Source organism: Pantherophis guttatus, chromosome 13, assembly GCF_059756535.1.
Source record: "Pantherophis guttatus breed Tessera chromosome 13, ASM5975653v1, whole genome shotgun sequence".
In the NCBI taxonomy this organism is placed as follows: domain Eukaryota; kingdom Metazoa; phylum Chordata; class Lepidosauria; order Squamata; family Colubridae; genus Pantherophis; species Pantherophis guttatus.
Genome location: NC_142075.1, coordinates 3193108 through 3218384, shown reverse-complemented (window position 1 = coordinate 3218384; position 25277 = coordinate 3193108). Strand labels below are relative to the sequence as shown.

General features: G+C 46.1%; 1 protein-coding gene across 16 annotated transcripts in view; it reads left to right on the top strand.

Annotated features, from left to right (window-relative positions):
- The window catches only part of FRMD5 (FERM domain containing 5), a 105556-nt gene that overhangs the window by 21127 nt on the left and 59152 nt on the right, over positions 1-25277 (top strand). For 3 of the 16 annotated variants that reach the window (XM_087877889.1, XM_087877886.1, XM_087877883.1), the window contains exon 2: positions 16555-16680. The exons of the other annotated variants lie outside the window; for them this stretch is intronic. In XM_087877889.1, coding sequence (XP_087734015.1) covers positions 16675-16680 — 6 coding nt within the window. In that variant the 5' untranslated portion in view covers positions 16555-16674. The remainder of the gene's footprint in view (positions 1-16554; positions 16681-25277) is intronic. 16 annotated transcript variants of the gene reach the window in all.

Sequence of the window (25277 nt, the reverse complement as noted above, 5' to 3'; positions counted from 1 at the left end):
GTTTCTTTTTATGGATGTGCCAAATGGGATGGTTGACACCAATCAGCTTGACATCCAAGCCTGCAAAGAATTGGAACTGGCAGAGCAGGAGAGGACCGGCCTGGGGCTGAAGTTGGGCAGGGGCTGAGAGGGCAGCTTCCTTTGCGGCCTAAGCTGTGGAAGCTGTGTGGTGTCGAGGCTGCCCCTTGGCCGGGTCCAGCAGCTTGCCTAGAACAAGGGGCTATTGTGGGGCAGCACTGAGACACTTGTGAAGGGGCTCTGTTCTGAGCCTTGGGTTGCTTCCTTCAGCCTGGAGACATCTCTGGGTCATGGCAAGGACACTCTTGGGAGGAGGCAGGGCAGAAGCCACCCCAGAGCCCAGCTGTGAGGTGCCAGCCTTGTCCTGAATGCAGTGCCCTTCTAGGCCGCTTCAGGAGGAGCTGCCTCCAGAAGACTTTTCCCAAACGGGCCCTAAGGAGCAGAGCGGAAAGGGGCAGGAACACTCACAGCAGAGATGGGTTTCAGCAGGTTCTGACCAGTTCTGGAGATCCGGTAAATATCACCTCTGACTGGTCCCGCCCCCATCTATTCTCTGCCTCCCAAGTCCCAGCTGATTGGGAGGAAATGGGGATTTTGCAGTATCCTACCCCTGCCACACCCACCAAGCCACGCCCACCAAGCCATACCACACCCACCAAGCCACGCCCACAGAACCGGTAGTAAAAAAATTTGAATCCCACCACTGACTCATAGACAGTTGTGCACATCACCTCCTATCGACTGAAACTGCCAATATTGCTGGTCATTGGAAGATGGGATATTTTGGCTTGGGTAGCAGTGAGAATGCACCCCTGGCAAGAAACAAAAGACTGCAATATGTGTGTGTGGGTGTGTCAAGGAAACGAACTCTCAAGACTCTGTTGGGGAAAATATTTATTTACACCTTTTTCCCTCAGTATTACATCTCAAGCTCTTCCATTTCCATGCTGATATTTAATCAAGAAAATTTGATGCTGACCTGCAGGAATTCTGCCAATTCAATATTTGGATCTGTGTTTTTCCAGACTGTCTCTGCTTGCCCACCCTGAGCAGAATCTTACACGCACACACAAATATATATAATTTTAATTATTTTTAAGAAGATAAAAATTAATGCAAACTAATATTAAGTAAGGAAGAAAAGGAAAGAAAGCAAAGCAAAAAGTGCAAGAATAAAAAAAAGTTAAAAATAGGAAAGGAAGAAAAAAGATACAAAGCAAAAGCTTGTGATATTCTTTGCAGCAGTAAAGGACAATATATTTTAACCCCACTCTCTAAAGTTACATCATAATATTTTCAATAATCTAGCTCGGGGGTGTCAAACTTGATTTCATTGAGGGCTGCATCAGGGTTGTGTTTGACCTCAGGGGGCTGGGGTGGGTGTGGCCGGCTCAACGATACTCGTGTGGCGGTCGCCTGTGGTGGCCTGAGCATTCTGTTAGTGAAAACGGGCTCCCCAGCTCCATTTTCGGCTGCCACGGCCTCCTGCAACCCTCTGCCAGTGAAAACTGAGGGAGGGCTGCACGTGAGATGGGGGCAGGGCCAGTCAGCGGTGGTATTTACCGGTTCTCCGAACTATTCAAAATTTCCGCTACCAGTTCTACAGAACTGGTCAGAACCTGCTGAAACCCACCTCTGCTGTGAGTGTTCCTGCCCCTTTCTGCTCTACTCCTTAGGGCCCGTTTGGGAAGAGTCTTCTGGAGGCAGCTCCTCCTGAAGCGGCCTAGAAAGGCACTGCATTCAGAGCTCGGGAGCCTGTTTTCGCTGGCAGAAGCACCGCAGGCCAGTCCTTTGCTGTTTCCAAGGCGGCTCCAGGGGCCATATTTAAGTACCCCGGGGGCTGGATCCGGCCCCCAGGCCTTGAGTTTGACACCCCTGATCTAACTGATCTAACCATAAAAACCATGTGTACATTTTAGCAATTACATGTTATCATTGGTGCACAATTGTACTTCAAATTTTATTTTGCTTTGCCCTATCCCCATAAGTCTTTTTATCCATTTTGAGTCTTTCCGATAACTGTAAATGGGAAAACCATGACAGCTCTGTCCATCTATTATTAGTTCCTTTCTTGATTTCATCTTAAACTCCCTTGAATTGGCCTTTTGGCTCAAGATTGTGAGCCACCAAAATATTCAGATTCTTTTTGTATCTGCTGCCGCTGTTGCCCAGTGTGGACTCCCTATCCCATCTTTGCACCTTTGATTTTGCTCTTTCAGTTCTTTCTACTGACGTCCATCTCTCCGTTTGCTGCCTGTCGTCAAGATCTTTAACGCTGATATAATGCATTTCCCAGAATGCAGCATCTGTCATCCTTTTTTAGCAAAATAGAGACATTCAAAAACCAGCAGAAAATCATGCAGAGAAAAATGAATTTAATAATCTAATCAGGCAAATGAATTTGACTCAGCTGAGAAAAAAATCCTTGAGGTTTTCACAAAGGTCAGGAATGGAGGGTGCCTAATCAATACATTGTCGTCATGTGCTCCAAAAGTGGCTTCCTAGCTTTTTGTACATTTAGAACGTTTAGTGTTTAATCGGGGGCTCTTTTACATCTTTGCAAAAGGCCCGACTGGAAAAAGGTTTTAGAAAGAGACTTAGCTGTTTCCCCTGCAAAGGTTTGTACCGTGTGGTAAAAAAAGGTTTTTGATTCGTATTGAAAGAAGAGGAAGGGACGTCTGCACCATGAGAATTTTCTTCCAAACAGAAAATAAAGGAAAGTGCAGATTTAGCCAGTTATGACTGCTTGAATTTTGTTTCAAATGGAAACGGAGCTCCCATGACTGTGGCTTTGTCATTGTGGGGGTGAGTCGGGGGATTGTTGCTTAGGACAGACGAGGAGGAGGTAAGAGAGACATGAATTAATGTAAAGAAATCCAGATCTCCAGGGACAGATGACTCCCCTCCTAGAATCCTGAAGGAAGCAGCAGAGGTGACCTCTCTCTTTAATCTTTGAACATTCCTTGGAGGACTGGTGGGGTCCCAAAAGGCGGGAGGAGAGCAACTAAAGGTTCTATAAAGAACCTTTATAGTAAGACTACACTTAAAATGTTGTATCTAGTTTTGGTCACTATATTATTATAGGAAGGATGTTGAGACTCTGGAAAGAGTACAGAGGAGAGCAACAAAGATGATTAGGGAGTGGAGGCTAAAATCTATGAAAAATAGATGCAGGAATTAGGTTTGGCTAGTCTAGTGAAAAGAAGGACGAGGGGAGACATGATAGCAGATTTTTGAGGGACTGCCACAAAGAAGAGGGGGTCAACCTGTTTTCCAAGGCATCAGAAGACAGGACAAGAAGTAATGGATGGAAGATCATTAAAGAGAGTCCAACCTAGAATTAAGGAGAAATTTCCTGAAGAACATTATCCAGTGGAATGCCTTGCCTTCAGAAGTTGTGGGTGCTCCATCACTGGAGGCTTTTAAGAATAAACTGGACAGCCGCTTGTGTGGAATGGTTTAGGGTCTCCTGCTTATGCAGGGGTTTGGACCAGAAGACCTCCAAAGTCCCTTCTAACTCTGTAATTCTGTCTGCTGTGGAGGACAACAGGCCTTGCGCTCTAGGCTGTTCAACAACTCTATCAAACAATTTGAGGCTACACTTATCAGGCCTTCAGATTAGACAGAACTGGGAAGAATGACTGTCCATCCATCTATTCATCATCCACCCATCCAAGCCTGCATTCAAAACTGGTACATGGGAGAGGTTATACTTTTATTATTAACCTTATTTATTTGAATGTTATGCTGCTTGCTAAAGTGTCTATTACTTTAGAGAAGAAAGAAATAATTCCACAAAGTCTAGACAGGCTTCGATAATGGACTGAAATTAATAGAATAGAACCCTGATGGCAAACTTATGCCACGTGTGCCACAGGTGGCACGTGGACACATATCTTCGGGCACGCAAGCCGTTGCCCTAGCTCAGCTCCAGCGCGCATGCACACACCAGCCAGCTGATTTTCGGCTGGCTCTTCCCATGCCACCTCTCCCAGGAGTCTCCACGCGGCCTGTTTTGGATACCAGGTAAGTACAGGCTCTGGGATGCCGTTTATGGACTCCGGAGGGCCTCCGAGTGGATGGGGGAGCCCGTTTTCACCCTCCCCAGTCTCCAGGAAAGCTTCTGGAACCTGGAGAGGGTGAAAAACGGGCCTACTGGGTCCACTGGAAGTTGGGAAACGGGCTGTTTCCAGGGTCCAGAGGGCCTCCGGGAGGGTGGGGAGGCCGTTTTCGCCTTCTGGAGTCTTCAGGTAGGCCTGCTAGGCCCAAAATGGGGCAGGGGATGGTTGTGTGTTCATGTGCGGGATGGTTGCACGCGCATGAACGGGGGGCATTGCCCTCCCCGCTCCCCCCAATTTTGGCACGTGATGGCAAAAAGGTTAGCCATCACTGGAATAGAATTTAACAGGGAAATTCAACATTTCGCATTCGAGCAGGGAAGATGAAAGGTAGAAGAATAGGATATGGAGGCCTGGCTTGGCAGCAGTGAATGTGAAAAGGATTTGGATGTCCTCATTGCTGAATACAGAATATTAAGAGTTGAAAAGGACCTTGCAGGTCTTCTAGTCCAATCCCATGCCCAAGCAGAAGACCCACTACCATTTTGGACAAATGGTTGTCCAATCTCTTCTTGAAAACTTCCATGATGGAGCAGCCACAACTTCTGGAGGCAAGCCATTGCATTGATTGATTGATTTCACTGTCAGGAAATTTCTCCTTAGTTCAAGGTTGGATCTCTCTTCCATCCATTGCTTCTTGTCTTGCCCTCAGCTCCTTTGAAAAATAGTTTGACTCCCTCTTCTCTGTGGCAACCCCTCAAATATTTGAACACTGCTATCATGTCACACTTAGTCCTTCTTTTTACTACTTTAGTCATACCCAGTTTCTGCAACCGTTCTTTATATGTTTTAGCCTTCAGTCCCCTAATCATCTTTCTTGCTCTTCTCTGAACTCTTTTTAGAGTCTCAATTTATTTTCTGTAATATGGTGACCAAAACTGTATACAGTATTCCAAGTATGGTGGTTCTAATGCATCTTCACATGATCTTGATACTATCCCTCTGTTGATGCAGCCTGGGACTGCATTGGCTTTTTGGGCAGCTGCAGCACACTGCTAGCTTATATTTAAATGATTGCCCATTAGGACTAAGATCCCTCTCAATTGAGCCAGGTATCACACATTCTGTACTTGTGCATTTGGTTTTTCTTGTCTAAGTGTAAAAACGTACTTTCCTCACACTGAATTGCATTTTGTTGGATAGGGCCCAGTGTTCCACACTGTTAGGATCCTTCTGGATCTTAAGCCTATCTTTTAAAGCACTGACTATTATACCTCCTAACTTGATGTCGTCTACAAATTTGATGTGTTTCCCTTCTGTTCCCTTATCTAAATCATTTACGAAGATATTGAAGAGGACTGGACCAAAGCTAAAACTTTGGGGTACCCCACTGCTAACTTCCCTCCATGTAGATGTAGTTCTATATTAAGTGCAGTTGGCCAGCCAGTTACTAATCCATCTGGTGGCAATGTTGTCTATGCCACATTTTTCTAGCTTACCAAGAAGTAGGTTGTGGTCTACTTTGACAAGTGCCTTGACAAAGTGAAATCCAAATATACTGTGCCCGCATCGTTTCATTGGCCCATTAACTTAGTCATTTTGTCAACAAATGCAGTAAGGTTTGTCGGGCATGATCTGCTAGAAGCAAAAATGTTGGGTTTGCTTGTTCCTAAGTTGTTTGCAGATTCATTGCTTGATTATCTTTTCCAGGATTTTCCCAGGTATTGATGTCCGGCTGATTGGTCTATAGGCTCCTGGATTCATTTTTTCCCCTAAACACAAATTAAACATAGCCAACAACAATGCGATGGCTGAAAAAGCTCTTGGTATGCAGAAAAAGGATGAACAATTCATGGGAAATAATAGTTCCCCTCTAATCTGGTCTGTTCTGGTCAGGCCCCACTTTAGCTAAAGTCTGCAGTTCGGGGTAGCATAGTTCAAAAAGGATAGTGGCAAGCTGGAATTCAGAGATGGACTACCAAGATGACAAAGAGGGTGGAAACTAAGCCTCATGAGAAGTGATCAAAGAATTGGACCTGTTTAACTTACTAAAGAGAGGACTGTGGGGAGATGTACTACAGCGTTCAAATGTCTGAATGCTACTTGAGACAGTTAATCTTTGTTTTTCCAGAGGGCAGGTCCAGAACCAATGGGTTTAGAGCTCAATGAGCTCAAGGAGTTCAGAGAAACTCCTTGAGTGTAGAAACTGCTAGACATAGAGCAGGTGGCTGTTCCGTGATGCGGAAGTTCTCCCTCACCGGAGAGCTTCCAATAGAGGCTGCTCATGAATCAGAGATACGGCCCAGGAATCCACACGGGGCAAGCATTGGTGCTTGATGTCCTCTAACTTCCTGTTTCTATGATAGTCTGGTGGCAACTTTTGGGGGAACTCTGGGCTGTTTCAAAAGATGCAAGTTGCCAGAGTTTCTGGTTGCTCACTCCCGCTGGGGGCTTTGAGCCAGAGCTCAAGAGAAGATGACTCTGCCCCAGGAGTCCATGGTGACAATTGCAGGCATGTTCAGCCCTTTCTGTATTGATGACAGTAAATAGAAAACAGCTAACACTTGGAAAAGGCACCCTGAAAACACCTTTTAAAATCAGGAATGATATGAAATAGAAACAGGAACTATAACTGAACCAAGCGAAGAACTCTTGTTCCTTGGAATGAGGGTTCCATGTGGTGAGAATGCTCTGCTGCGCTGCTCACATCCGTCTGTGCAACAAGGAATTGGTCTCCGGTGGGCAGCTCCCTTTCCGCTCTGGTCAGGCTACACCCTGAACTGTCTGTCCTATTCCAGGCTTTGTGAAGGCTCGGGGTGGGGGGTGGAGGAGGTAATGTTGGTTTCCCCTCTTTTACATGGGCCACCTGTGGCCATAGTTTAAGAAGGGTTCAGAGAAGCAGAGAAGGATGATGAGGACTACTGAGGAGTTGGAATTAAGGTCTTTGAAGGGTGTTTTAGCCTGGAGAGTAAAAAAACACCAGCTGGAAATATGACAGTGATTGGCAGATACTTGAAAAGATGTCCTGTGCAAACCTCCCAGGATCTGTTGTTCTGAAGTGCAGGAGACTGAAGTTGACTGAATGCTAGAAGAAAATCTCTTCAGTGGGTCTGCTCAGTGGTTTGGATTTGGACTCCTACCCTGAGCAGAGGTTCGACTCCGTGGCCCCTCCCAGAAACAGGATTCTGTGATTATCCATTCTGCTGTCCTCCCAATAGGACATTTTCAGAAGCAAAAGTCCAAATCAGATTTGTTACCTCGATGTATAAATTGGCTCACGTAGGGCTTTCATTCCGGTTGGCTCACGTTGGTTTCTTCTGTTCCTGGAGAGAGTGCAATGCTCTGGGAAGCGGAAGGTCTGCACTTGTCAGGTGCCAAAGCCCAGCTGAAGGTCCCATTAAACTGATTTATTGCTAGAAGCCTGTGCACAGGAATCTTCTTAACTAAGGTCAGCCCGTGCTTGGGGTTAAATAAGGGAACGGAATTCCAGGAAGGTTGGGCTTAGTCCGCTTCTGGCTACTTAGGGATTCTAGGCTGAGTTCTCTTTTCACTCCATCTCCAGGTTGCCGTTCTCTCCCACCCCCTAACCAAGGATGGTAGCCAACACTTGAGAGGGTCTTGCAAGTCTGCCAGGAGCAGCAGTAGAGGCTTATGGTGGTAGGTGGCTGAAGAACCAGCCAAGTTTTGAAAGACTTTTATCTGTAGCTGTTCTGCTTTTCTATCTTTCCTTCTGGGAAATTGTTTGGCAGGAACCTTCTAACATGATCTTGAGCCAGGCCAAGAAATGTAGCTCAGAGTTTTGCTTTGGGTATGTTACAAAACTCAGACCTGATGCTGCGTTTCAGTCATGATATGGAAGCTGGGGCCCCCAGAGCAGTGGGGAAGTGCTGGACCCCCTTGATGGCTGAAGGAATGGATGGTTACAGGTACCGTAAATTCCTGGGCCCAACTTTATCCTATAGCGCTTTTTGGAACCCTCAGCAAGGAAGACTGGACCAAGCTCCCACCTGTCCCTTGGGCAACAGGTCTTCCTGACAGGGAAGGCGCAGGATGCCTGACTCTGCCTCATTCTCTGCTTCTCGCTGTGGGTGGTTGAACTTCTTAGTCATTTCCTCACCCCACAAATGCCACCCTGCTTTTCCTTCCTTCGGAAACATCTGTGGTTGAGCAAGAAAGCCTGGTGACATCAATCCGCATTAGGGCTTCAGTTCTGGGTTTGCTTCTTCTTTCCTGACAGTCTTGTAATCTATCAGAGGATGGACTCTCACTTCAAGCTCCTACTTTGCAGGGTTTTAGTCAGTGTCCTTCCTCAGCTGGCCCCAGGTTCCCTTATAGAAATGACCAGGTCCTTATTCTACACATTCCCACCAAAAAGATGCTTCTTTTGTGGCGGAGGCAGGGCCTGAAGACAGAACATGGATTGGATGATGGTGCCGGCTCAGATCATGGCTAGGCTTGTTCTGCAGCAACATTTTCTGGAGAATGATTTATGGCCCAACAATGCTGAAGCAGAAGAAGTGGAGCTCCCGTCTCCTCGAGGTGCAGACGTGTCAGTAAGGGCTGAAGGAAATTAAAAATCAGGACAGGAAGAAGAATGGCCATATTTGGATTCATTTAATTAACAGAGGATAAAATGGTCTGTTCTGAGTCCTTCCAACTGCTGAAAGCATCTCCGTTGTATCCTGTCAAGTCAGCCTGTTCTTTTTATTGATGTGACATCATAAACGCAAGATGGATGTTCCTTCTTTCTCCAAACTTAGAAATAGATGGCTTTCCCTTTCAACAAAGTGCTAAATTTGTTACCCTAACATACTTCCATTATCATTCTCAATTTTGAAAGGTACATATGTGATGAAGACTGGGCAGGGGGCTGGTCTTAAGTGACTTGGGGCCCACTTGTGCTTCTGATACGCCGGTCTCCTTCGTTTTCCTGTTCCTCTGGCTACCTGGCCCGGTTTCAGAATCCACCCGTAGAAGCAGCAGAAGAGGACCTCACCTTGGCTTCCTTCGACCAAACGGCAATTCTAGTGTAGCCTTCCTAGGTGCTGTTTCTTCTTCCATATGAAGAGAAATCCGAGTGTCTGAATACGGACATGTCCATCTTCGCACAACTACGAGAAGATTAAAAAATGCCCATGAGAGCCCAAATGCATCAGTCCAGCCTCTCTATGATTCTGTTTCTCACAGAGGTGGCCCAGTTGCCCCTGTTTGCTCTCAAGCAGGAAATGAAGGCTTGCCCCTTTCCTCCCTCCAATTAGGAGTCTTAAGGCTTATAGTTCTCCCTGAACTTATGCAAGCCTCTTTTAAAGTTATTTGGTTTAGTGGCCCCACCACATCTCATAGTAAGGAACTGCACAGGGGAATCACACACTGTGTGAAGAAGAGCAAGTATCTTACCTGGTGTTGTGGCCCGCCAGCGGCCTGCGCGGATTGTGGCTGATCCCGACAAAGAGGAGGCTGGTGTGGTGTCGCGCCAGCAGCCTGCGCAGCCAGTGCTCGCGTCGGACAGCGAGGAGGCTGAAGAGGATGTGGTGCCAGAGGCAGAGACTCAGCCAGGGCCTTCAGAACCTCCAGAGGCTCCTTCCAGTGGAGAGAGCGAAATGGAGGAGCCTCTCCTCAATGCTCGAGCATGCAGGGCTGCCAAAAGGCAGGAGTGGCTACTCAGGAGGAGGAGGTCTCCTCGAGAGTAGGGCTTGAGGATAATTGGCCACTCCCTTAGCCTATTTAAGTCACTCGCCATTAGTAAGTTTCTTGCTAGAAACAACTCGTATTTATTATCAGAGTATTTTGGTCTATCATATCTTGTTTTCTGGGCTGGTTGCCAACCTTTGCCAGTCTTGTTTATTCTTGCTACTTAATAAATTTTATAAGGATCGTTGGTGTGTGTCAGTATCCTCAGAAATCCGGAGCTGGGGCAGAACACCTGGGCAGACAGATGCAGGCAGCAGGGCTAAAGGCCCCTGCCTTCTAAATGCGAGGCTGCAGGTGATCGTAGGGCTTTTGGTGGCCCTGTTCCTTGGCTTGACTTAGGCCTGTTTCCTCAGCCTTTGCCACCCCATCCCACATTTCAGTGCCAGTGAAACAGGACAACGTTCAGGTGTGTTTGGAGTGGGAGAGCTGCTTGTTCCACCTCTTCCTTAGAACCCTCTTCCATATTGTGTAGAGTTGCTGATTGCACTGCCCTCTTCTGATAGGCTGTAGGAGCATTTCTTCTTTCTTGAGGGTCCCTTGAATCTGTCTGTTGAAAGAATTTGCAAGGAACCATGCTGGGTGGGGTCTTAGGAGGCTCTGGGATTCCTGAGTCCAGCAGCAGCCTTGAAGAGGAGGATTTCTTCCTATTGTGCAGGATGATCTTCTGGATGGACTGTGCCAGGAATCTGCGGGAGATGTTTGCCAATGAGGAGGGATCCTGCAGAGTTTCACTTTCTTCCACCAGATTCCAGTAGGTCAGTTTGTGTTCCTGCTGCAATGCAGAGAGACAGCAGGAGTGTCTGCTGAGGGAGCAGCCTGTTGGGCCTCTGCAGGAGCTCAAGTCAGAGATTTGTGAGGAAAACGCACCAGGGGCGCTTATATGTGATGGTTTTTACTCCTGCTCTCGATATCTATTCGCACACTTCTATTTTAAAGAAATAACCACATTAAACAGACTCCCAGGAGATTCTCATTTGCTCTTTCCTCTCCCTCAAGATCCAGAAGTCTTTACTTCTTCACTGCCAAGGATAGAAGTCCTGGGCCATTTATCCGTGAGGCCCCAAGAAGAGCCTGCTTGACCTGCTCTGACTGTGGACAGCAGGCCAGGAGTGGCCGTAAAGCAGTGGTTCCTGCCCTGCCAGTCACTCTTGGCCTTGGGGACTGGAGATTGGCTCAAGTGGGGGAACTCCCGGAAGGCTGGCTCCTTCGGCAGAAACTCCTTTCCAAAATGCCAGAAGGCACACGAGGAAGGACTCCTTCCACAGCCTGCCAAATGACTTGCTCTCCATTCAGATGTGGCTCTAACAGCATAAAACCCAAGCATTCTTTGGTCCATTCTTGCCTCTGTTACTTGGAAGCGGATTTCAAATTGTGGGCCAAGTGACTCTTGCTCTCTGCAAGTTCGTGTGACAGTCTTTCCTTGAGGAACCGAAGCTGCTGGCCGAGCCAAGGGCTGCTGGGGTTCAGCACCTCGGTGAGCCGGTGGGAGAGGAGGCGCAGCTTAGTCCCACCCATTGGGAGTCAGAGTCAGACTGGGAAATGCTAGAGAGCCAAAGAGCGCCTGGAAGACCCCGCTGCAGCACCTCCCTCGGGGCAACCTTAGTGACCATGGCGAGAGAGAAGAAAAGAGAGCTGGGCCAGGATCTTTCCCACCCAGGGAGAAGAAAGCTGTTCGTGGGGGCGGGGGCTGCTGGTGTGAAAGCCAGCACAGCCAAGGGCTTGCAAACTGGCATCTAAAGCCCTGCTCGGCCATGAACGCCAGCAGCTGCCAGGGGCCGGGAGCAGCTAGAGATTCCCAGGGGAGGAACGTGGGCAATGGGCAGATTCCACGGGCACCTTCAGCAAGCCTGGGACACAAGGCAACAACCCATTTGCACAGAGGGAAAGGGGAGGTGGCAGGATTTTGGATTTGAGCCCAAGAAAGATCAAGTTGAGAAACTATCCTTCATGGCCAGAGATTTACTGGGGTTTGTAATGTTCAAGATTTGGCCTGGCTGTGTTGTTTCACGTTTCTGGGAACCTTTGGCCGATTTTCTGCTTTGGCTGCTTTGGAGAAGGCAGAAAGTGGGCACCTGTGTGGTCCATTTCTCCCGGTCACTTGGCCCAATCAACCTCGTGACCTCTTGTAAGGAGTCTCTGAGTGAAAGTCTGGGCTTCATCCTGAGCAGCCGGGAAAGAATGAATGGAGGAGCAATGTGCACAATGGCCACAGGGCCCACACACACTTACGACCATTGCAGCATCCCTTTGGTCATGCGATCAAAATAAGGACTCGTATTTATGACAGCTGCAGTGTCCCAGAGTCAGGTATTTCACTTTTTGTGATCTTCTAAGCAAAGTCAATGGGGAAGCCAGATTCACTTAACAGGTGTGGCAAAAAAAGTCTAAAATGGGGCAAAACTCACTTAACAGATGTGTCACTTAACAATAGAAATTTTGGGCTCAGTTGTGGTTGTAAGTCAAGGACTACCTGTGTTATGTTTTTGAGATTGTCGCATTTTAGCTTACTTGAAAGTCAGCCCACTCGTAAATGAACTATTTTTTAATAAGACTTATATGGCCACCCATCATATACCAAACTTTGGGTGGCTCCCAATCAACAATTCAAACAGCATCCTTATAGAATTAATATCTAGCTGCCTCTATTAAAACTGCGTAATCACCTTTCCCAAGCAGTCCACCACAGAAACCCCTACTGATCTCAGTCTATCTCGGTGTTGGGGGAAAAAGCCGGGTCTTCAGCAGGATAGGAGACTGGAAGCTGGCTAAACTTCTGGGGAAGGGGGATTGCAGAGGGCGGAGGCCCCCTCCCTGGAAAAGGCACTCCCACAAGATGGCAATGTTTATAGGAAAGGACTAGGAATCATTCCGGCCCAACTGAATGCAGAATCCCATCTTTTGAGCCAGCGAATCTCGGAGTGCTCTGAGCTTTGATAAATAACCAAGGAAAAATAGGATGTTGACCTTTTAGGAAAATGTTAATTAAGTCTGCGGCTGGCGTGAAACTTCTGTATTAGTCTTCCTTTAGGAAGGATTATTACAAAATAGAATTGCCAGCACCTGAATTCTTCAGTGTAGGTGCACGATGGGCCTGTCCTTGGAGAGCTTCCATATTAGCAGCGCTTTCACTGTTCTGAATCTGTTCCTTAGAAGGGCCAGAAACAAATCATCTCAGTTCTCCAACCCAGAGATCTGGAGCTGCTTTCAAACTGATGCAGCCCCCTTCTCCCCCCCCCCCCCGGAATTCCTGTATGCAGCTTTGGTCTCTGCCCTTCAGAAAGCATCTGGCATTGGGAAGAGTGTAGAGACAGTGAGCAAATGACCTTGTTCAAGATGGGATTTCCCATTGCAGGATGTTGCCTGCCTTGCCTTGGATGGCTTGAGAGCGGACGAGAAGGCTTGGAGGAGGGGCTGCGGGAGCTTTTCCTTGGAAAGTCTAGTCTAAGACAGGAGGGTCTTGATCCCATCTGATGAGAGTCTCTGGGGGGCTGCTGGGGGCTGGAAACAATGTGCCTTTACTAGCTCCATAGCACGACAGCCGAAAAGTGGCATTGCGGCCCTATGGAGGGAAAAGGGATTAACAAAGGAGAACAAGTTTTCCAGAGGAACATGATGATTTGGTTCTGACTGGGAGCTGGGAGCCACAGGCATCTCTGCCTCAGTTGCTGAGATGTATCTGGCCAAATCCTCCTGGTGAACGGGACTAATCCCCCAGGTGCCTGTGGCTTAAGTATTGTATTTTTAAATAAGCAAATATCTGCATAGCCTCTGGGAATCTCTTGGATTTGGACTATTTCATCAAGCAAATCTCCAGGACTGTGTTACTATATTCTGGGCGGGATGATGGGGTCACTGATTTCACCCCAGGGAAGGAAAATGGGGAAGAACAAGGTAATTTTTAGGAGGGGGGGGCAGAGAGTGGACCAGCCACGGCTGGTGCCTGCTGCCCTGGAAGCAGCAGCTATGTAATGGTCAGCAGAGGTTGGTGCTGTGGTGGCCACAGTGGGCCATTCTGGCTCCCAAAAAATCATGCGTGGGGCCCACTGATCAGCTGTCCAAAAAGGAGACATTGGGTCACCAGGAGGAAGAAGAGGCAGGATTGAAGTGAACTTTTTTAAAAACAGAGGCTTGGATAATCCCTGTGGGAGAGGGGGTTTATCTCCTCCCCTCCTCCTAGCACACCCTTGCAAATACCGCTCGCTCGGCTGGCTGGTTGGTTTGCTAAGCGCCCGTAAGATCTCGGCAACTGGTGATTATTTCTGTTCAAAATGTCAAGCATTTCTGACAGCCTCTTTTGGAAAATCCATTTGTTGCCATGGCAAAAAGTGAAGGACTTTTCTTCCGTGGCTCTGGGTGGCATCCGGAAGGGACGCAGCTCTACTGAGGAAGCCTCCGTGCCACCCTGGGCACCAGGACTTCTCTGCCCCCTTGACAAAACTCCGAGGTCTTGCCCTTGCCTCACCTTGCCCTCAGGATCATCTAGAAGGCAACCGTATCTTTCTCACTGCTGCTTCTCTGCTAAACTAGCCTACATAGTCTGCCTTTTCTCTGCAGTGTGTCAGTTGGTTTGCATGAAAGAGGTTGCAGCAAATGGGCCCCTCTGGGACCGGAGCGGAGGTAGTGGGCTCCTGGAAGGCCAGCGATGGGGTGAAGGATGGACTACAAGCAAAGAGGTGCAGTTGACGGCACTTGACCTGATGGCCCCACATATATGGAGCCTACAGGTAGATGGGAAGAGTTCATTATTTGTTCCTAAAGGTATGTGAGACAATGATTTGTTTTTCTATTGAGAGAGCCAGAGTGTTACAGAACAGGGGTCCCCAACCTCTGGGCCACGGCCTACTAGTGGGCTGTGAGCTATTTGCAACTGGGCCATGGAAATGGCAGGCAAGTGCATGTGTGTACATCCCCACTTGCACGAGCATTTTTTTTTTTTTAATTTGATTTATATGCCGCCCTTCTCCGGAGACTCAGGGCGGCTTACAATGCGTTAAGCAGTGGGCGCGTGTGCACAGCACTCATGCAAATAGAGCTGTGCATGTGGGCGTGCTTGCTGGCCGCACATATGGAACCATCCCGTCTCCCCTTCCCACCAGGCCCCAAAGCCGGAAAGATTGGGCAACTCTGGCGTAGAAGAAAAAGTAGGAGTAAGGAGGTCCAGGTTCTGATTCCCCCTTGGCCACCCAAACTGCCTGCAGGCTTCTGACCACCCTCTCCAAATCAGCATCGAGTGGCCAAAAACCAGATCATTTCATCAATGGCTTGGCTGCGCGAACTAGACAAGGGCCACCCAAAACCTAACACAACCTATACTTGTGTAGGATACATGCTAAGAGGAGCAAGAAGTTATGTTTCCATCTGAGGCTGAAAGTGAGCGCACAATAAATCCTTCCTTGTATCTATGCATTAAAAACATGTGTTTGTGTCATTCCACGTGGTTTTGTACTCCATTTGGTAAATTTCAGGGAAAAAATGATCCACATCAATGGCACAAGCCTTCTAAAATTAGATTGGCAAATGTCAATTGTAATAGTTTTTTTCAATGGCTAGTCTGCATTCATTGCAGTGAAATTTAGCATTTTAACTGAATGTACAATTTACACAGGGCAGTCCAGCTGCCAAAACTCATGGGGTGCAAAGCAAGGTGACCCCCTCCCTCAGAGTGAATGCAGTCTGAGGCCAGGGAATGAGAGAAGGCATGAGAGGCGCTCTGGGCCGGATGGTTTGCTTTGCTCGTCTTAAAATGCACCATTGGTCCCCCGGCCCCGGCAGGGATCTTGTATCGACACAAGCGTTGGACATTTGCAACAAAAGGAAACAGCACAAAAATAGACCGCAAATGAGTGCTTGAACAAGCCAGGGTTATCAATAGTTAATCGAGCCACTGCGTTTCTGCAAGAGTGTGTGTGGCTGGGAAGGAATCAATTGCTGGCAAAGCGGCAGGAGTCTCCTTTAGGGTTGCTTAGAGCAGCAGCCTCCGATCTTCTGGGCACCAGGGACCGGTTCCGTGGAGAGAGGTTTCTCCGTGGATTGGAGGGGACGTGGTTTTGTGTACTTCCAGCATCCTGCGGATGGGGCTTTTTTGCACAGACCGGTTTCTGGCATGCTGTGGCCTGGGGCTGGTCCATGGACCAGGGGTTGGGGATCCCTGACTTAGAGAATTCATTAAAGAGACAATAAAGACTCTGGATAAATAGAGGGCCTCAGCCATTAACACCGGGACCCTGGAGAGTTCATTCGTAGGAGCCAGAACTTTCTGGTGAAATTTGCGCCTTTCCACTTTGTAGCTGAACTTCCATTCGCGTGTGTTTCCATGGCTATGAGGGAGGCCTTCAGAGGACAACGGGTGCCGGGCAGCTCCCTCAGGGTGGCTGGAGAGACTTTTGAGATCCAGGAGGACTTTGGGCCCTTTACATCCTTGCAATCGTTTGGGAGTGCTGTTCAATCTTTCCTGGCCAGGTGGTCAAAGAGATCTGCTGGTTATCTCATCTTCACCAGGTGGTCATTTTTGAATGGCAGCAAGAAGAGGCCTTTTTCGGACACTGTCAGAGCATTAACTGAACCAATTATGATGGAAGTCTACTCATCTCTAAACTCCCCTCCCCCATTTTCTTCTTTGTTGCAAAAGCCACAAAGCTGAGCTGATCCCAAGCAACTCCTGATTTCCCGAGAATGTGTTTCAGTACTAAGATGGGAATATATTTTTCAGCTTGATCATAGCTGAACGAGAGAGATTCCTTGTGCCCACCTGCCCAGCGCCTTTGCTGAACTGCATGAACTCTTCCAGGGAGAAGACCCTGGGCAGAGAGAGGAGACCCCCAGGAGAGAAGCCCTGTGAGTTTGATCGATCTGCTGCTGGTTACCTTCCGGTGCTCCTTCCTTCTCCAAACGAGAGCAGCTGGGCGAAATGCAGGCAGGTGTTCCTTCAAGGCAAGCCAGCTATTCCATCAGGCTCTTCCCCCGTTTTCAGGCTACCGCTTAGAAAGGGCTGCCATTCTCGTCTTTATTGAATGCTTCAGCTATGTAAACTCAGCTGCTGACTAGCAACAGCAGATGGGAATGTTTGATTTCTTCAGAGAAGCCTCCCTCTTGCCAAGGGGATTGCTCACGGCAGAGCAGAAGCAGCAAAGCCCAGGCAGGCCCCAACCTGGGCTTCTCTGCCTTGCTTGCCTTTTGTCCCTTATGGCAGCGCGATGGAACACAATTAACATTGCTAGTTTCTGGGCAAGGTCTGATTAATGTGTACATATTTTAATTTTATATTTTGAATGTTAGGTCACACAGTATGCCTTATTGTAATTGTGATGCTTCTGACATGAACAGTCTTTTCTCCATAGAACTTAAGGTACCAATCCTCAGATGTTCCTCACTGCCCTTGTTTCAACCTGTGCCAATTTTTCTGAATCCTCCTGTTAGTGTGGCTCATGGATCTGAACTTACAGTAGTATAATAGAATACTTACTTCCACTAATTTGTTAATTGCATTTTATAGATGCAGCCTAAAACTGCATGTCTCTTCTGGCTCCTTTTCAATTTGCACACAACCACTATTCCAAGATCTTTTTCACAAATAGCAATAGCACATAGACGTATACTGCTTCACAGTGCTTTGACAGCCCTCTGTAAGCAGTTTACAGAGTCAGCATATGGCCCCCAACAATCTGGGTCCTCATATTACTCACCTCGGAAGGATAGAAGGCTGAGTGAACCTTGAGCCTGGTGAGATTCGAACTGCCAAATTGCAGTTCGACAACCTATGCTCCATTATGTCATAGTTTCAGAGGTGTTTCCTTACCTAGACAGACAAACAGAATGGCTGTGGTTGGGCAAAGAAGGAATGAGCAGGAGCAAATTCCTGCCAGCTTCCTCATTGAGTTTCCTTGTGGGAATCTGGCAGGGGGTGTCAGAAAGCTCCCTCTCCCTTCCCCCTTCCCTCCCCTTCCTATCCTGCAAGTAAGTGGCTGCTGCTGGGTGGGGGAGAAAGCAAAGGATTGCAAGAATGGCTGGGAAACTGAGAATTATGAAAACGAAGATTACACGACCACAGCAGCCAGTAGCACTGAAGCAACTCATCTTTCCCACATTTCATATCATTGGGATTTTGGACACAATCCGTAAGCCCGTTTGTGGTATCCTAGTTCAAAAATTGTTGCCCTAGGATTTATTCGTTTATTTATATTCCACCTTTATTACTTTTACAAATAACTCAATATGGCAAACATATCCAACATACTTCCCTCCTCTTATTTTCCCCACAACAAAAAACCCTGTGAGGGCAGTTGGACTGAGAGTGACTAGTCTAAGGTCATGCACCATTTCGCCCAATTAAAGGTCATGAGAAGTTTTAGTAATATATAGGGCTATTATCTTATCTATCTATCTATATCAAGTTCATCACTGTCCAAATTCAGACCAACTCTGGGCAGCTTACAATAATAAAATAAAAATGCAAAAAACAGAACAGAATTCAATTCTTTATTGGCCAAGGGCGATTGGACACACACAAGGAATTTGTCTCTGGTGCATAAGCTCTCAGTGTACAAGCAACAAGTGATAATCATAATCCTAAAATACAATCATCATAAATCATAGATACAACACTTACTGATAGTCATAGGATACTAAAGCAATCATCATAATAGGATACTAAATAAAAGCAATCAACAAAGCATTGCATACAAGTTATAGTCATAAGATTCTAAGGAAATAGGTAATTGGACAGATTAGGATAATAAATAATACAGCCCTATTTGGTGGTTTGAAATCCCAGGGCATACACAGTGTAGTGGGAATTCGTTTTTTTAACAGAGTTATAGCATGGGGGGAGGGGGAACTGTCTTTGTGTCTGGTTGTTTTGACATGCAATGCCCTATAGCGTCGCCTTGAGGGGAGAAGTAGAAACAGTTTATGTCCAGGATGTGAGGGGTCTGTAGATATTTTCACATCCCTTTTTCTGTCTGATGCAGTATATGCAGTCTGATGCAGGCCTTCATTGGAAGGCAGGCTGGTTGCAATTGTTTTTTCTGCAGTCCTAACTATCCATTGAAATCAGTGTCTGTCTTGTTCGGTTGCTGTGCCAAACCAGACAGTTATGGAGGTGCAAATGAGACTCAATCATTCCTCTGTAGAAAATCAGCAGCTCCTTGGGCAGTTTGAGCTTCCTGAGCTGGCACAGGAAGAACATTCTTTGTTGTGCTTTTTTGATGACGTTTTTGATGTTAGGTGTCCATTTTTCTTGGATAATAGACTATGTATCTGAGGAGGCTGAATCCTATTAGGCAAATTGAACCATTGCAAAGAAAGAAATTTCCAAAGATTTTTTTCTCCTTCATCTTAGATATTGGAGAGAATCAGGAAAGAGAAAATCTAACCTACAATTTATTTTTATAGACAGTAAAGAGAAGTGTTACTATAATAGTGATAATCTATGAAAAAAAAAACTACAAAAGAGTACAGAATTGAAATATTCTAGCAAATCAATGGAATCATGATTTAAAGAAATACATTTTTATGCTCTTAAAAACTACTTCATCAAAAGATTCTTTTTCAGATGTGTAGGGTAACTCAATGTATGCTCAAAAGGGTTTGGTATCGACATTTTATGCTGAAGAAGTCATACATTTAAGGGAATTTTGACATATATGGCTTTTTCTTGTATGATTCTCAGATTTGGGTTTAATATTCACATTATTGTCGAGAGGATTATAGGAAGAGAAATAAGCTGCAGAGATGTTAATGTGATGTGGAAATACATAAAATTTGACGTTTATCAATTTAGGACAACCTTTGGTCTCACTTAGAGAAAAAGCTATGGAAATAAATGATCACACCACACTTTTGATATGGCTTGAAGCTCCGTGTTCTATCTCAGATTTTGAGTAGACTCACTTGGACATCAATCAGAATAGCGCTGGAAGGGACCTTGGAGGTCTTCTAGTCCAACCCCCTGCTCAAGCAGGAAACCCTATACCATTTTAGACAAGTGGCTGTCCAATCTCTTCTTAAAAGCCTCCAGTGATAGAGCACCCACAACTTCTGGAGTCAAGCAGTTCCACTGGTTAATTGTTCTCAGTGTTAGGAAATTTCTCCTTAATTCCAGGTTGCTTCTCTCCTTGATTAGTTTCCATCCAATGTTTCCTGTCTTGCTTTCTGGTGCTTTGGAAAATAAGTTTCCCCCCTTTTCTTTGTGACAGCTCCTCAGACATTGCTAGCATCCCGCCCCTAGTCCCTCTTTTCTCTAGACTAGCCATGCCCAGTTGTTGCAACCGTTCTTCCTAAGTTTTAGTCTCCAGGCCTTTAATCATCCTTGTTACTCTTCTCTGCGCTTTTTCCAAAGTCTCAACATCGTTTTTGCAATGTGCTGACCAAAACTGGATGCTGTATTCCAGGTGTGAAATACTGCAGATGCAATGGAAAGACCAGCACGGCCCTCTGTGTGGGCAAGGACCAGGCCTTTGGGGGCAATCTAAATGGAAAGCCATTTTCATTCCCCAGATTCAGTGAATTCCCTTTAGTGAGATTTGTTAAGATGAACAAGAAACAGTCTGAGGATTCCAGCTGGTAGGCAGTTTCCAGTTTAGAGCCCAGATGTCTCAGCAAGCATTAGGGGGGCAGAGACCCTCCTCATCTTTCACTCCCTTTGGGGAGAAGAGGAAGCCAGAGGGGATCTTGATCGGCCTTAGAACCAGCAAAGGTAAGAGCCAAGTGACTGTTACATATCTCTTCTCTGTTACTTACCTGTTTCAGTCTTTTGTTTTTTCCTTTTCTTTGGAAAATAAATAATAGTCACCAATATAGCAGTTTCTCCCTTTTTGTGTATGTGCGTTCCAACAATAATATTTTTAAATAACTGGGTTAAATAAACAACAATTATTAAAAAGAATTTTAGAACAGGGAAAGGCATCATTCTGTAATGGTCAAACAAACCATTTTAAAGGATATTAAAATAAAATAATTTAATTTCGCAGGTGAAAAAAAGAAGCTTGTTCTTCAACCTGTATCTTAAACTTGCAGCCAGGCAGAGAAATCAAGTGCCTTGAAAAGGTGGGGGGGGAGGGGAGGAAAAGATATTGTCCACTCAGCCTCACAGCCGGCTGTGTCCCCAGAAAGGTAGGGCAGCAACGGAGCCGGGTGCCTGACTCCCCCCAGGGGTCTGGTGTCCCAGGAAGGCAGAGTGAGGCAAGGGAAGCATCTCCAGGTCTGCAGGTCAGGCACCTTCCTCTGGCCACTTACGGTTGTTTTCAGCCCTCTCCTGACTTCGGAAGGCTCCTTCCGATTGGAATACTTGATGAAAAGGTTTCTGCTGCATTTATTTTGCTGAGCTGCTCCAGCAGGGTCACTGCTGCTGCTGCAGTGGGTTGTGGAGCAAACCAGGCATTGTCGCAAAGGAGGAAAGATTTCCTCATTATCCCACGGTGAACACCGACTTGAGAATAAAACACAAGGCAACCCATTCACATGTCAGGAAATTTCTCCTTAGTTCCAGGTTGGTTCTCTCCTTCATTAGTTTCCATCTGTTACTTCTTGTTCTGCCTTCTGGTACTTTGGAAAATAGGTTGACCCCCTCTTCTCTGTGACAGCCCCTCAAGGACTGGAAGACAGTTATCATGTCACCCCTAATCTTAAAGTATTAGATAAATATTCTCATCCTTTCATAATAACTGCAAGAGTGTAAAAAAAAACCCCTTCATTAAACTTTTTTTTATTTTTAAAGAAGGGACTGTGCATTGAAACTACTGGGAGCATTTATAACAGCAGTTACAACAAGAATAATATAGTCATGGAAAAAATCACAGGGCGGGGAATTAACAATGTATTGATTTGCAAAAATATGTCCCATGTATGTACTCATAGCCTCAGAAGACCAAATTATATCTGTACCAAATGTAAACTAATTTAAACACTTGAGAAAAAAGTTAACAACCTAGAGGAAAAAGCAAAGGGTTTTTCTCTAAAGTCCAGCCTCTCTGAGACTCAGAAAACAAAACGAGAAATTCCAATTAAAGGACAAAGACTGTATCCAAACTGAACACAGTAAGGAACAATTAACTAACACAGAAAGCAAACCTTTAGAGAGAGACCGCTGGCGATGTGTCACTCATAGAAGGAAAAACAAAAAACAAAAACCAGCCCTGTCCAATCCAGTAGCTAAACAATCAATATTATCACCTCCGTTTAGAAGACACCTGCAGAAAAGACGTCACCAAGTGCAGAAAAAAAGTAGGGCAGACTTCTTTAAGAAGAAAAAGGTGTGTATTGGTGATAGGAGACTCAGTACTTGGGACAATTAATCTAGGGAGTTTGCTGTCTCCCAAGAGCAAAGAGCAAAGATGCGGCTGAGAGGCTTACTAAAATAATTCATAGATTATTAGCTCTTTCTCCTCTTTCATGAGGGGACAAATGATGCAACAAAGAGCCTGAAAGCAATATCAAGAGACTACAAACAGCTAGGCATGAAAGCCAAAGAGAGGGGGGCACAGGTGGTGTTTTCCTCTGTACTCCCAATGAAAGGTAAGCATCCAATAGGGGAACACAGAGCTTTGGAAGTAAACCGCTGCCTTAAAGGATGGTGCCATTGAGAGAACTTTGGATTCTTAGACCATGGTCTACAATATCTGCCGGGGGGAGGGGGGCTTTTGGCAGGGGGGGGCACATCTCACAAGAACCAGGAAGAATGTCTTTAGAACCCAACTGGCTAGCTTCATCCGAAGGGCTTTAACCTAAAACTGGAGGGGGAAGGAGACAAATTTTTAGGAGCCAATTCCAAACATAAATCTCAGGGCAGTGAACCAAGCAGTAAGAAACGAGGAGTTCAGGTACAAAACAGGAGGAACAGGAAGCAAATGCAGGTTCACCCCAAAAGGACTCAAATGCCTAAAATACTAACACTCAAAGTATGAGGAGCAAACAAGGCGAATGTCGAATCCTAGTCCATGAGGTTAAGTACGTAAAATTGGAAGTGTCTTGGCGACGTTTCGACGAAGTCTCATTCGTCATCTTCAGGCTGGTGTTCTCGGCTTCGTGCTTCCAGGAAGCTCGAAGCCGAGAACACCAGCCTGAAGATGACGAATGAGACTTCGTCGAAATGTCGCCAAGACACTTCCAATTTTACGTGGGAGAAGACCCGAATAACCAAAGACCTACATACAAACACCTGCGAAAACCTGAGAAAACAAATATATATATATATATATATATATATATATATATATATATATATATATGTATGTATGTATGTATGTATGTATGTATGTATGTATGTATATATGCGATATTTTTGCAATCAGGGTTTTTTCCTATGTTGAAAGATGTTAAAATGGCCATGGTGGGATGAAATCTCTATTCATCGCTTTCAGGCCTGTCAGACATTTTATGTTGTTTCTTCTGAGACTTATGGGAGACTGGGATAGCACTAGAGATTTCATCCCACCATGGCCATTTTAACATCTTTCAACATAGGAAAAAACCCTGATTGCAAAAATATCGCACATTTATACCTATGAATTAAAAGAAATATATATATATATATATATATGCTTACATTATATAAGAAATAACTATACCTCTATAGAAATGCAAAAAAAAAAAAAGTATGAAAGCATTCTTGAATTCATTTGGGTAAATATAAAAAGAAAAAGGAATGACACTGCCATAGGTTTTTACTATAAACCAGGGGTCCCCAAACCTCGGCTGCCGATTAGTACTGGTCCACGGACCATTGGGAACCGGGCCATGGGAGTGGTGAGTGAGCCGTAAAGCTTCATTTGCACATGCATAGAAGCTAGGTTGCGTGTGCAAAACTATTCCCTCCCCCACTGCCACTGCTGCTACTGCTGCCAGTCCATGGAGCCGGAAAGGTTGGGGGCTGCTGCTATAGACCACCCAACCAAACAGGAAACAGGAACTTTTTTTGAAGTTTAAATCACCAGGCTCAGATGGATTGCATCCCAGGGTTCTGAAGGATCTGACAGGTGTGATCTTGGAAGCACTGACCCGTATCTTTCAAAGGTTCTGGAGCACCAGAGATTTGGAAAAGAGCCAATGTGGTTCCCATCTTCAAAAAAGGAAAAAAATGGATCCAGGAAACTACAAACCAATCAGTCTGACACCAATATCTGGGAAGATCCTGGAAAAGATAATCAACGGATCTGTGAATGCCTATAAAGTAGCACAGTTATTACTAGAAGCCAGCATGGGTTTGGCAAAAACAGATTGTGCGAGAAAAATCTTACTGCCTTCTTTGATTAAATTACTAAATTAGTGGACCAGCGAAATGCTGTGGACCTGGTATCCTTGCATCAACAGAGGGATCGTATCAAGATCTCATGAAGTGATAGTACCGTTTTATGCTTAAGGTAGTTGAAAACTCTGGAAAAGAATGAAGGTCTCATTTGCACCAACCCATCCGGGATCTTTCTTGACTGAAGTTGTAGCACCTTCAAATTCTTCCCTGGAAAAGGAAGATAGTAAGTTCAGCAGAAGTTGCCTAATGGAGCCTGGCCTCTCCTTCCAAAGAGATGGCACTATGCCCAAGAGGCACATGGGGTTCCCTTTCTGAATGCATCCCCCCGTCCCTCCCCCACCTAGCTGTTGGTTAAAGGAGCCAGGTAGCAGGACATGCCGGGGCCCAGCTGGCATCCTCTTCCAAGCTGCAGTCCTGAGGCAGAAGCAAAAGGCACTTTCCTGTGCCCAGCGCCATTGTTCATACCATCCTGGTCCTTTGGAAAGCGACAACAAAATGAATGTCGCCCTTACACTGCCTGGAGACTCTTGTTGATGTGCTTCCTGCAGCAGCCCAGCTGAGGCAACCTTTGGGAGCTTCTGAACCGTCATTCTTTCCCTTCAATATAGTGTTGCTCTTTCTCCCCAGTTAGTATCTTCCATGATTTGGACGGCCATCCCATCCCATCCCCCAGCCTTGTGGCCCTTCTGGCGATGTGCCCAAATGAATCAGAGGTGTGTACCTGCTGGCTGGGGCCTGGGCAGATCCTGTGGGCATCCCAGCTCAGTTCTGCGTCAAGCAGCCTGCAGTTGGGCTAACGGCCCAGCTGGAGAAGGACCTTGAGATGCCCAGCAAATAGGAGTGAGGCTAGTCTTTGCAAATCAGGCACCCAACCGAATGGAGGGGCACTTGGGAAGGGGAGCTAGTAGGGAGTGACATGAAGGCCACGCTAAAGCTTTGTTTTGCAGAAGCTGGAGGAGACTTGTTCCCTGTGACTCCAAAGCCGAGAGCGGGGAAGCAGGTTTGGCTAAATACAAGAAATTTCTGAATTGTAAGCGCTTTAGAAAAGGGCTGGGCTCTCCATTCCTGCCTGCTTACCTGACAGAAATGCTTCATTGCTGTCTTGCACTGTAATTTTTACATTGAGCTGGAAGTCTTTTCATTTCTCTGATTTTTGTAACAGTTGCTTAGAGAACAGGGAATCTGATTAATTATTTCTCAGCAGGACTATCAGGATCTTGTATTTATTTCTGAGTGATTTAAGAATTTTTAAAAGCTGCATTAGAAAC